The following is a 13,462-nucleotide window of genomic DNA, read 5'->3' as shown; positions in this document are numbered from 1 at the left end:
TGTTGTGTCACTGACTCTTTTTCACGTGTGAGTGTTTGTGGGCTGTGTGTTTTCGTTGTGTGTGTTTCTGTCGGGTGTGAGTCGTCATGTGTCCGGAGTCCTGGAGACGAGACACACAAGTGGACAGTGACGTCCTCACCAAGTTCCCCTGAGCACAGATTAAACCACAGTGAAACACTCTGAGAGAAACCAACCAGCTCTGATCCTGAGAATGAGAAATACATTTGTTTTATGTTTCAGGACTGAACAATGACTTTATTACCACAGTCATTACAACAAGATGCAGCAGTGTAATACGTTCTTTAACACTGTTGCATTATGGGTAATGTGTATCTTTAATATGTAGGCAGGTTAGTGATTGTTCTCATGTCCGTCTACAGTGAGTCTGAGCTGTAACATGATCTGCTGCCACAGAGGAAATATTGAATAAGTAGACTGTAAATAAAGATGGACGACATGGAACAAACAAAAAACTAAACATTTACTTGAAACAATATTTTTTCTGACAGATGGTTTCTGTCATTTTAAGTAAAAGAAAACTTCCTGAATTTTCACATAAAATCATATTTAACAGACATGATATGTATAAGTAAAGCAAGAAAAAGAAGAAGAGTTTAAATCTAGATTTGGATTTATTTCCTGTAAATTACCCAGAGACTCACTGTAGAGGATTAAAATCACTTTTCAAATATGTCAAAGTCACATCTTCCTCCGCAGATCAATAAATCCAGTTACTTTCATTTTCCCCTAAATCTTCCTTCAGTGTGAGAAGATTTGAAAAACACCACTTTAACATAAATTCTTCATTCTTGTCCTCCGTGACTCCTCGTGTTCGTGTCTTCATGTGAAGAACAAACAGAGAGGATGATGGGAAGTGGAACTCTGCTGCTCCGCGCCTCTCAGGCCTCTAATAAAACTATGAATACACAGTTTGTGTGTTTAAGAGTGAGAGTCTCACATTTACAGTATTAATTTACTGTTTCAGCGAGACGACAAACAAACCACAGGAGACTGGGGGGGGTTCTCGAGAGTTTCAGACTTCGTTCTCTAATAAAACCGATGAGTCGTTGATCTGTAAACTTCCGTGTGCAGATCGTCACGTATGACACACGTGAAAGCGTTGTGTACACTGAGTCAGGATGGATGTTTGTGTGAGGGCGACTCTCCCTGGTGGATTGACGGCGGCGGGCGGAGATGGAGAGCTCGACACGTTCCTCAGAAAAGGCAGAAGACAGGAGGCCATCACTCTTCTCCTCTCACCGCGCTTTCCCCCCCGTCCTCCTCCTCCTCCTCCTCCTCACCCACGTAGCTCCTCTCCTGTGCTGAAGACATAAGTGCCTGAGACAGATGTCTGCTGCTGCTTGTCTAAAACGCTCAACGCGAGCTGCTGAGCTCGGCAAACTCTAATTAAGATCAATATTTCAATTTTTAGAAAAAGCGCAGGAGACGGAGAGAGAAGACGGAGGGAGAGAACTCATCTGTCCACGGAGACTCTGGAGACAAAAGGAAAGGTCAACTGTGATTCTTCATCCTGTGAGCTGGAGAGACTTGAGGAGATGGTGTGGATCAACACCCTCCGTTCATCCAGGAGGTTTCTGCTCTTCAGCTTGAATTTGTGTTCTCGAGTTTTAACCACGTGGATCTTATTTTTGTGGAGTTGTCCGTCAGTCTTATTTGTTATAACTCACAGAAATAGATTCTTAGATAAATTAAGTTTAAAGTTAAATTTAATGTTGTTTCTCTGCCCAAAATCCAGTTGGATCACGATGCTGCACATTAATAACCCACACTGCAAGAGCCCTTTTCTTCACCTCTATCCCCATGAAATAAAGTTTCTGCCACGTGGGCTCAGACCAGCAGGAGAAAACCTCCAGGTAATAACTGTCTCTTTCTCAACAGGTCAGTAAATCCCTGACGCTGTGAAGATATTGTTTTATGATCATCTTTAGGTTCTGATGAAGTTCTCTCTCTCCTCCACCTGCTTTCATCTCTCCATCCAAGTCCTCATTATCCAAGTAGAACCTCAGGTCTGCTTCTATTCTGACACGGACTCATGTAAACTCATATTATTGACGTTAATTAGAGATGAAGACTGAACTGAATGTTGGTGGAGACTTGTCATGTGGGTCCACACAGGTTCCACTGACTCCTCAGGCCCTGATGTCTGCAGCTTTTACTTTGGAGAGTAAAGTTTATCCCGTTACACAGGAAGTGGAGATCAACCGTCCAGTTTCTCATCTTCCTCCTTCCAGCTTCACCTTCGTCTTCTCAAACCAACGACCTCTCATCACCCTGGTGGACAAACCTGATTTCTAGAAGCGATTCCTCTGACATGTGGTGAAACGCCTGGAAAGTAAGTCTCCCTCTCACTGTCACCGCCGTCCCACATCTGTGCACAATTAAAGCTGATTCCTCCACAGCGGCATTAGAGACTTACCCACCCTGACAAAGGAACCCTCCTCCGGGCCTCCGATAACCCTGAGCCACCTCCTGGAGCCGGCCCTTTCTTCCCCTGGAGGCTGGCTAGCTGGGCTCAGATCCTCCACCTTGCTGATGTCCGTTTTGCTTAAATCGGAAGAACTGCACTTGCAGCGAAGTCCCGATATGCAAAGGCACAATGAAAACCCTGACATCAAATATTTCTGTCTCAAGCCCTCGGCCGCAGACACTCCCCTTCCCCTCACAATGAAAGGAGCACAGCAGATCTTCTTAAAGGGGCATTTCAATGCAGACTGCTTAGCTCGGCCACTTCCTGCTTATTTGATGGAAAACCCTTCTTCTAATGACTTAGCGTCCCTAAACTTCAAATACCCTGATATGATTTCCATCCCTTCATCTGCTTCTCGTCCTTTCATCCTGCCCAGCGGATTTCAGGGATGGAGGGATGGATGGATGGATGGGGAGGGGGGGGCACGTGTCTCATGGCCAGTTCAGACTGGAAGTGGAGCTCAGCACTTGTGAGGTTTTCCTGTTCACATCTGATTTCAAGTTAGACTCCGTTGCCACCTGTTTTCCACGCGCACGCACTTTCAGTTTCCACAGAAGCATCAGTCTCAGTGATGGAACCCTGGGGGGGGGGGGGGGTCAGGTGCAGCGGGGTCCTGGTCTCAGATCTGCTCCCCTGGTCGGACACTTATCACCGCTGTTCTATCGACATCCTGCTCCACCCCCCGCTCCGGTTCTTCTCGCCCCGGAGTGAAAACAGCCGACGCATCAGGCTCGGTGCTTCCGGCCCTCGGACGCACGCGACGCGGCTTAATTACCCGTCGACCCGCGGGGATGAGTCTGGATCCAATTTGTGGTTAATTGGAACGAGAACCCTGGAGAGCCGCCGGGACCGTCCAATCACACTTAGCCACGCGAGCAGCCTCCGCGCGTGGCCTCCCAGCGTCCGAGCGGAAACGCTTATTGATTTTTGGCGAAGGAGGCGCGTGACTTCCGATCGATCTGTGATTGATAGATTTGGGCTCTTCCTCAGAGTCCGACGGAAACAATAAGCTCTTATTAATAAAGCCAATATATAAAATATAAGATTTTAAAAGAGTTTATTTAAGAGTCACCAGACCTCAGTTCAGTTCATAGACACTTCACTTCTGTTTTCATTACTGTTCAAACTTCTTGTTTCTAATGGTTCTAAATACAATTACCAGGTTTGATCCTTTATTATATTATATTATATTATATATTATATATTATATATTATTATATTATCTTTTCTCTTTTACTCTTGCAGTTGTTCTTTGAACTCTGAAATCTTCTTAATCCTTTGGCACGTGCACGTTGACGCACGCTTGTTGTCTCCAAACATCACCAGTCAATTCAATCCATAAGTTTATTAAGGGGGTCAAAGGTGAACAGTTGATTAGTGGATAGACTGTATGTATTTGAGTGAAATCGGTCCACAATAATAATAATATGATTGAAAATGTCAAAGTAAAGCATATAGAATATTTAAATCATGTCTCAGCATCTTAATGTTCCGTCTCTCTCACTTACTCTCTCTCTCTCTCTCTCTCTCTCTCTCTCTCTCTCTCTCTCTCTCTCTCTCCCTCTCTCCCTCTCTCCCTCTCCCTCTCTCTCTCTCTCTCTCTTTCCCTCCCCCCCTCTCTCTCTCTCTCTCCAGCTCCCCGGTGCAGTAGCACCTGCTCGGTCACTAGAGGGGGGGATCTGCTGCACCTGTCTCTCTGCTGCTGCAGCTCCGCGCACTTCGACCCGGCTCGGCTCGGCTCGGCTGTGCGCTGCTCCTCACTGGAGGCTTCTCGCTATAGGAGGATGCGAGTGCGCCGCTGCTCTCTCCTCCCATTGGCCCGTCCCACCTCCGTGTGGGCGGGTCGGCGCAGCGGGGGCCACGCCGTCTTTATAAGTGCAGGTCGGCGTCCAGCGCCTCAGTGACACGACGTGTTTGCACCGCGAGGTTCAGAAACCGAGTGAAGGTCGTGAGAGAGAAAGCATCTGGAATTTATCCCCCCCCACACACACACAGTCAACACGTCAGGTCAGCAGCGCGCCCCGGTGAGGGCGGACAGCACCGTGGGGATCGAACCTGTGAGTAGACGCTGCTCGAAGTGACTCTCTGGACTGAACCCAGCACTGGGAGCGGACTCTCCTGACCTGGTCTGCAGCTGAAGATCCATCTGTGGTCCCAGTGAACTCTGACAACTTCTGCACGCGCCATTCCGTTTGGGATTCCTGAAACTTTGGCACACTTTGACTTTTACGCGCCGGCCTGCACTGCGCGCACCGTCCATTGAGCCTGGTGGAGAAACTTTCCCTCCGGGCCGCGCTGCGCTGACTCGCCCGGGACTTCACCCGAAGTTGAGAACCACCGGAGCCGGAGGAGGATGCTGGGAGAACACTGGTGACGCACCGAGTGGAGGAGACCAGGTCCTGTGGCGCTACTCGCACCGAGCCGGAGCGGGGACAGTAAATCACTTGGAGGCGAGTGGGCTGCAGAGGTGACGCGAGGACAAGACAGGTCGGTGTCTCCAAGTTCCCCGGACTCGAGTTTCCACCGCCCCGGGGCTCCTGGTATCAGAGCGCGCATCTGACCTGGGAGAAGTTGTCAACAAGCGCAGCGCGCGGAGGCAGACTGGCAGGTGTACAAGTTCATTTACATGCATACGTATATTCACGCCACTATATATAGAAGTTGTCTTAGGGACGAGCAGCCATAATAAGTTCCTCCTCCCGCCCGCCGGCCCTGCAGCAGCTCCGCGCACCGGGCGTGTGCGTGTGTCTATATATACCCGACTCAGGCTGCGGTTCCTCCTCGCACTCTGTATCCGAGGGGCCCGGCTGCCGTCGCTTTGGCTGTGAGGGGGGGAGTCGTCGCATGGACTGACATGGCCACCGACCTCGCCATGAGCGCAGAGCTGCCCAACAGCCCTCTGGCCATCGAGTACGTCAACGACTTTGACTTGATGAAGTTCGAGGTGAAGAAGGAGCCGCCGGAGGCCGACCGCTACTGCCACCGCCTCCCGTCCGGCTCGCTGTCCTCCACCCCCATCAGCACCCCCTGCTCCTCCGTGCCTTCCTCGCCCAGCTTCTGCGCCCCGAGCCCCGGCGCGCCGCCCAACCAGAGCCTCGCCAGCGGGGTGAACAGCAGCGGCAGCAGCAACAACAGCGGCTCCAACAACAATCACAGCAACGCGGGCAAACCGCAGCTGGAGGACCTGTACTGGATCCCCAGCTACCAGCACCACATCAACCCCGAGGCGCTCAACCTGACCCCGGAGGACGCGGTGGAGGCCCTCATCGGCAACGCGCACCACCACCACCACCACCACCAGGCCTACGACGGCTTCCGCGGGCAGCAGTACGTCGGGGAGGACCTGTCCTCGGCCTCGGCGGCCCACCACCACCAGGGCCACCACCACCATCACCACCACGGCCACCACGCCCGCCTGGAGGACCGCTTCTCCGACGACCAGCTGGTGAGCATGACGGTGCGGGAGCTGAACCGCCAGCTGCGGGGCTTCAGCAAGGAGGAGGTGATCCGCCTGAAGCAGAAGAGGCGCACCCTGAAGAACCGGGGCTACGCGCAGTCCTGCCGCTTCAAGCGCGTCCAGCAGCGGCACATGCTGGAGTCGGAGAAGTGCACGCTGCTGAGCCAGGTGGAGCAGCTGAAGCAGGACGTGGCGCGCCTGGCCAAGGAGCGGGACCTTTACAAGGAGAAGTACGAGAAGCTCGCCACCCGGACCTACAACACCGGGGGGCCCGCGAGCACGAGGGACCCGTCCGGGAAACAGGGCAGCACCGACTTCTTCATGTAGAGACTGCAGCACAGACTCTCACCCCCCCCCCCCCCCCTCCCCGTCCCCACACCTCAAACACCCTAATGACATGAACTGCGTTTGTATTTTTGTTTACAGTTTCTCCCTCAGACAGACAAACACATCTGGACGCACGAGCGGCGGGTGCGCACAAAATAATCCTTGTGCGCATTTTGAGTCTTAACGATTGTGTGTGGTTTGTGTAGTGATGTGGACACTTGGGACCTCTGTCCTTCGACCTGACTGTCCCCCTCCGGAGAGACAGACACGCTCTGGTCTTAACACTGGGAGGAGGAATGTGTTTTTCTACTGAAGCAGGAGAAGCGACGCGACGCGACGCGACGCCCGCAGCGGACTGAGCGGCCGAGGCGCGCGGCGACCACAGACTGTTCAATACTGCAAGTCTAAAGTTTCCCATTTGCAACCCTGCATGCAGGACATGTATGGTAACCTCCAGTCACCCCCCCACAGCCCCTCCACATGTATGGAACGCATGGCCTCATGGTTCTCTCCTCCTCTCCCCCCTCCTCCTCCTCCTCCTCTGCCTTTAGTAAGGCCTGGGTATGCAAGAAGCCACCAGAAATATTTCCTCCATTAAAGAAGAATAAAAAAAAGACACACACACACACACTGAACCCTGAGAGGTGCAAGGACGTGACAGACAATGTGCTACTGCTGAGAACCGGACGCGTCTCGAATGCTGTTTTCAATCAACTTTTCTATTGTTTTAAAAAAGAAAAGAGAGAAAACGACAAAAAGAGATTAACTGAGCCAGATTTTAGATGCTGTATTTATTTCCACCCTGTACATAGCGTGTAGAGAAGAGCAGTGAACTCTGTTATTTCACCTTCTCTCTTTTTAACGACGACTGCTTTTGTTGCTTGGATTCTTCGACATGTCTTAAATCAAAGTGTTTGTATGTTACAGCATGCAAATCTCTCGTCTGTGGTCTCCTCCTGCTCCTGCTCCTCCTGCTGAACGCGTGTACTGTCAAAGGCAAACCTATACTGCACTAAGAAGAGATCAGACCTTTTGTTTTCGACTCTTATAGGAACCTTCTGATGTGTCACTGCAGAATCTGAAACCCTGGATGTAAAATGGATGAGGTGAACATCTCGTTTATTAGATGGACATGAACTGCATTCGCTGCTAAAACTCTATGCACCAACCTGACGATTTGAACCAGACTTAGTTTGACGATTCTGTTTGTTTGTTGGTTTGTTTTTTTACTTTTTAATGTATTTGTGGAGGAACGTGTTTCGGGGCCCGGTGGTTCGATCCCGCGGCTCCGTGTCTTAAATCACTCGATCCTGTGTCCTGGTGCTGGGCGGTGGGTGCGCGCTGGTGTCCCCTCAGAGCCCGTGCACGCGGAGGGAGCCTCCCCGGTCCGGGTGCTGCTCTGCTGCCCAGACAGATGTGCAATATTGTGCAGATGTGCGCGGGGCTCGCTCCACCTGTTGGAGGCTGGAGAGAGAAATAAAAAAAAAACGAAATGCACAGAAATATCCTCCAATAAATTCGATGTAATTATTAATCGTATCCTAAAATATCTGAACGTTGAATCATCATTTTTAAAATGCAGCCAATATAGAAATAATCCTCAAAATCAAATCTACAAATTCCGGTTTTTAACTTTTGTTTATTTAACATTTTCTTTGGGTTCGAATTGTAAATTTTTCCTGAAACGTCCTGAAAAAGATTTTGATTTAAACACAACTGCGCGAAATGAACGGAGACGAAGGTGGAGAAGGAAAGTTCTGCACAGTGCTGTGACTGTATATCTGTACATATGATTTCTATATTTATTCAATGAACGTGTCCTAACGTGTCGACAAGTGAAAAACCCTCAAAGTGGAACGTTGTTGAGAATCTTGTTTTCATAATGTTTAATAAAAAGTTCTGTCCCAAACCTGCCGGGCTGCTGCTGCGTCATTGTCGCACAGGTCGTATTCTGGATGAACAACGCGAGGAGCGGAGCAGCGACTTCCTGCCTCTGAATTATTAAATATCGGACTGTGTCACACATTTGAGTTTATTTTAATCCACCTCAGCTTCGGTGCAGGTTTAAAGATGAAGATCAAAAAATGCACATGAAATAAATCCACTCAAATAAAAAAGAGCTCCTTAAATTACCAACAATTTCTTATAATCGAGTAATTCAGGAGAAACGTCTGTAAAAGAAATGTTCAAATATTTTAGGGATTTATAGAAATAACACAATTTTGTTTATTAAGGTTTTAAATGATCGAAAATGTGCCAAATAAATTTGAGCGATGAGAAATGACAGATAATAAAATGTAAAGACAGTCGAGGTGAAAATATTTAACGTAATAAAGAAGTAATTATTATTAAAATTATTATTTTATTATGAATCTATTTAAAAGGCCCGTATTTAAATCAAGAGGCCCGTTGCTTCCGCGCGTGTAACCGCACAAATATTACAAAATAACGTGAATAATTTCTGCATTAATTAATAACTGATTTCCTTCATTTCGTTGTCATCTGTCGAGTTTTGATTGTGTGATGAATATTGTGTGTTTGTCTCAGAGGAGCAGCTCCAGGTGTTTAGATTGATCAGCGGGCTCCGTGTGTCCGCTGAGGCCGCTGAGCAGAGCTCGATGCTCGGGGAGAAGCGATTCGGATCTCCGGGGAAATTGTACAGGTTTTATTTTTACCAGATTTTTGTTCGTGGGAGAGAAGCAGCAGCGGAGCGGACACGAGCAGCCGAGTTCAGCGGCCTCTGAGCCGCAGCGGCCACAGGGAGGGAGGGATGGGGGGGGGGGGTAGATGGATGGAGGGATGGAGGGATGGATGAATGGAGATGACTCTGTTCGCCATCGCACCAGGTAGATGATTACATCTCTCTTTCTCTCACTCCATGTTTTGAGCGTGTGCACGAGGCAGCATTGCATGATACCCTCGATGTCCACTGTGTGCGCGCGCTCGTGCACGCGCCCTAAGCTGCACTAAGTGCTCTCTACCTCCCTCTCTCTCTCTCTTCCTCTCTCCCTCCTCTCAGGGTGGAGGCAGCGCGGGTTGAGACAGATGTGACACCGCCGTCAGGTCCGGGTGGTGGCTGACCTCAAACTCACTGTGTGTGTGTGTGTGTTTGTGTGTGTGTGTGTGTGTGTGTGTGTGTGTCTCTGCAGGTGCATGTTCACATGTGCAGATGATCATGAGTGTATCTGTGTTTAATCAGATTTCTTTACACAAACAGTTGAACTGAGTTGTGACACTTGATGATTTAAAACCTGAGAACTGATCAATGTGATAGTTTCATGTTGGAGTTTTATGCAGCAGCGTCTTTCTGTCTCTGTCTCCTTTATGCAGCTCGCTGCTCATATAGATAATATTCGTGAATTTGTAAGACATGAACTTTTAGAATTTAAAAATCTCTGCTATCGATTTATCTAAACCATCTTTCTTATTTCTCTTCACTGTCACAAACTAATTAAACTAAGTGATCAAATCTTTTTAAGGCAAGAAAAATACAGTTTCACCTCAGTTTAGATTTTAATTTCCTCTTTATATCTCTCCTCCTCTTCCCTCTCTCCATCCTTTCAGCCTCTCCGTCCTCCTCCTCCTCTTCCTCCTCCTGTTCCTCCTCCTCCTCCTCTTCCTCCTCCCTCTCTCCACCCTTTCAGCCTCTCCATCCCTCCCCTCCTCTTCCAGTTTTTGCTGACTCAGAGGAAACATTGAGCTGTGTGACAGCCATCATCACAGTGTGTGTGTGTGTTTGCGTATATAGCAGACACACACACACACACACACAGATCATGGTGGTATGCAGTGTGTGTGTGTGTGTGTGTGTGTGTGTGTGTGTGTGTGTGTGTGTGGGATCACCATGACTACACTCTTGGTCTTTTCTCCATAAATCAGAGCAGCATCCGTCCGACCAGCGTCTGAGAAACAGAACGAGTGAAGCAGCGAGAGAGACGGAGAGAGAGAGAGACCCAGAGGGAGGAAGAGAGGGATGGAGGGAGGAGGAGGAGAGGAGGTGCAGTGTGTCTCTGGCGTCTGGAGCTGCTGCTGCTGTTGAGATTCAACACAGTCAGCGTCTCTTCGGCTCAGCTTACCTACAGTACACACCCACACACACACACACACACACACACACACACACACACACACACACACACACACACACACACACACAGCGTCCAGACAAACAGAGGGAGCTGCTGATACATCCACATCCTTTTAATAAGACTGATAACGACCTCGGCCTCTTCCTCCTTCACCTGTTGTTGTTTTGCTCTTGTCAGACCCTCCAGGGACCCCCCCCCCCACAGCACAGAGGTGCAGCACCACCTCAGTGGTGCAGCGGTACCGACTGAGTTTGTGGCTTTATGTGAAAATGTAGTTTTAAGGTTCTAGATTATTAATATGAAGCTTTTCTGTTAACAAAGTGGTTTTTAAACATCTGGTTTTAAACTTTATTCTTCTCATGTATTAAACGATAACTCTTGAAGGAAGATGCAGCCACTGCAGCTACTTCCTGGTTTTCAGGGGTTAAAGGTTAAAATCAGATTTACTTTACAATAAGAGTTATCAGTCGTGTCTTCTTCCTCAGGTCTCGGACTGTGAAGGAAAACTTTAACTGTAAAAAGAGGATAATCAACATGTTTCCTTTCTTTCACGTGTCATCATGAAATAAACGTTGATTGCACGAAGTAATGACAAAAAACCTACGACACCATTTCACTCTTTTTAACACTGAACACAGAAAAATGAAGACTTGATTTCCAGCACGGAGGAAGTGTATTTATCTCATCTGGTCACTGGTAAACAACTGGAAACAGGTTCCAGAACAACATTCAGACCTTTTTCTACTTCAAAATCAAAACCAGTGTGAGATCAGAGTTTCTAGTTTAAACTGGGATTGATTCTCTTTCCCCACATGAATGAGATTAATCACATGACTTCCATGTTGCACAATATTCATCTCCATCCTCTCATTGTTCTGACTGAGCGTCTCTTGACTCTGAATCCAGGTGTAATGTTCCGCAGCAGAAGCAGAAAGACATGAACGTGTGTATCTATAAACCTGGTCTGTGTATTAATGATGTCGTCCCCGCTGCCACTCTTTTCATTTAGCACCTCTACACTCGGCTCCGTACAGGAGGCGTGTTCTCGTGACCGGCCCCCAGGGGACAGGTGCAGCTTTAAAAAGTTGTCACCCTGCACAAAATGTAATCGACATTTTTGATAAATCACCTGCGTGCTGTTAATGCTCACAGGGTATTTATAATTATTACTTCTGATCTGGTGATTGAGTCAGTGACCCGGGGCCGGGGGCCCCTGCAGAGCGGGAGGGCCCCCCACAGAGCGGCAGGGGCCGGAAAGCAATTTGGCTCCAGTGTAAGAGCCGTAGAGCCGCTGCGACCCCTGAATATGTGTGTGCCTCCACCGGCTCCGCGCTGTCACACACACACACACACACACACACACACACACACACACACACACACACACACACACACACACACACACACACACACACACACACACACCCACACACTGACACGCTGCATGCTGAGTAGACAAATTCAAACATGCTATCACAGGAGAAAATTTGCCCGAACAGCAAATCCAACCTTGTCCCGTGCTTTGAAAATACAGTGATAAACAAACTGGCAAACAAACAAACAAATAAATGAGAGCGGAGACGTGATGGGCTGAGGAGTGTGTGTGTGTGTGTGTGTGTGTGTGTGTGTGTGTGTGTGTGTGTGTGTGTGCGACGGACAGAAAACGGGTCACATTTAACCAGGAAGTGGAAAATAAAGACTTCCCAATGTGCCATAAAGAGAAAATCACCTCCACATATTCTCCTTTAAAGCATTAAAGCACAATAACTGTTATCACACTAATTTGCGATATTGCAAATAACTCTGCGACTGTTCTATATTTACTGAGCTGCAGTTTTGTACTTTTAAAGCAGTTTGTTCTCATTATTGGTTTCCAGTAATTCTCTTCTAAAAAAAAAGCCCCGGTTGTTTTGTTCCCTGTTGTCGGCGTCACGAGGAGATTCACTGAGTCGACCTTTTAACGAGGGGTCGAGTTCCTGCTGAATCCCCAAAACACCACTATCACTTCCCTTCATGTTCCACTTCCCCTGTGTGTGTCTGTGTGTGTGTGTGCGTGTGTGTGTGTGTGGGTGTGTGGGTGTGGGTGTGGTTGTGTGATTCAGCACTTCTGTCTCAATCCTCATTTCTCAAACTTCATTCACTTCTTTGTGTCACAGGTCTTTTTTCTCTTTTCATCATAGTCGTCCGTTTGTGTGGCTGCGGTCTGTGGTCACAGCTCTGACTCACAAACACACACACACACATGCATACTGTACTGTACCAACACACACACACACACACACACACTGTGTTGACCAGAGGAGCTGGTGCTGTAATGCAGTGGTGAGGACTGTCCTCAGTGGCAGTGGAGGGTCAATCGGCAATCAATTATTCCACTCAGCCTGGCCTGCAGCCACACCACAGACTCACTTCCTGCAGCGCACACACACACACACACACACACACACACACACACACATTCCTTTAGTCTTTTCTGTTCGTACACAAACCCCCAGAAAACAGCTTGTTGTTTCTCTCTTTGTTGATTTCATCTTCTCTTGTCAGCAGGATGAAGAGAAGTTTTCAGATTCTCATGAAACTTTGTGGAACGATGTGTTTGTGGGTCTGGAAAGAACTCCTTCACTTTATGAACAGATTTTCACTTTATTTAACATTGTGAGATGGGATGTATTTTTAATAGTAATAAAAATGTTTTTTAAATGTAGAAATAAACTTGTTTGCTGCAGTTTGTTTTTGCTCTTTGTTCGTATTTTACCATCACAAATATATAAATGTTAAAACAGTTGTTGAGAAAACGCCGGCCAATGTAAACCTGTCCATCTCTATCCTCATGATGATTCAGATTCTGTGTGGTAACGATAACGAGTAGAAAGACAGACTGAGACATTTCCTCTCCTCTTGTCTCTCCGCCAGCCGCTACACCGCAATGCATGATGGTATATATTGTTGCGTTAGTGACATTTGGGTGTGCACCACTTCTCAGAACGCTCTGTTTGATATTAACAAATCCCCGACCCCTGGCCGAGTCCCTCCAGAGATCCGTGGGTCTGACTCGGGCCTGAGGCCTCGGCCCCTCACAGATGAAGCCTTCAGACACTTGCT

At 48.2% G+C, this 13,462-nt stretch overlaps 1 protein-coding gene across 1 annotated transcript; it reads left to right on the top strand.

Moving 5' to 3' along the window:
- Positions 1–4,137: 4,137 nt before the first annotated feature.
- mafaa (MAF bZIP transcription factor Aa) lies at positions 4,138–8,181 on the top strand. Its single transcript, XM_062396398.1, has one exon. The coding sequence runs from the start codon at positions 5,343–5,345 to the stop codon at positions 6,270–6,272; it is 930 nt and encodes a 309-aa protein (XP_062252382.1). The 5' UTR covers positions 4,138–5,342; the 3' UTR covers positions 6,273–8,181.
- The last annotated feature ends 5,281 nt before the right edge of the window (positions 8,182–13,462 follow it).

Source organism: Platichthys flesus, chromosome 9 (genome assembly GCF_949316205.1).
Source record: "Platichthys flesus chromosome 9, fPlaFle2.1, whole genome shotgun sequence".
Classification (NCBI taxonomy): domain Eukaryota; kingdom Metazoa; phylum Chordata; class Actinopteri; order Pleuronectiformes; family Pleuronectidae; genus Platichthys; species Platichthys flesus.
The sequence above is the reverse complement of the archived record's forward strand: the minus strand, read 5'-3'. Positions and strand labels throughout refer to the sequence as shown.

Excerpts from the sequence above, each read along its gene's own strand:
- mafaa (XM_062396398.1), top strand. The coding sequence starts at position 5,343 with ATGGCCACCGACCTCGCCATGAGCGCAGAGCTGCCCAACAGCCCTCTG.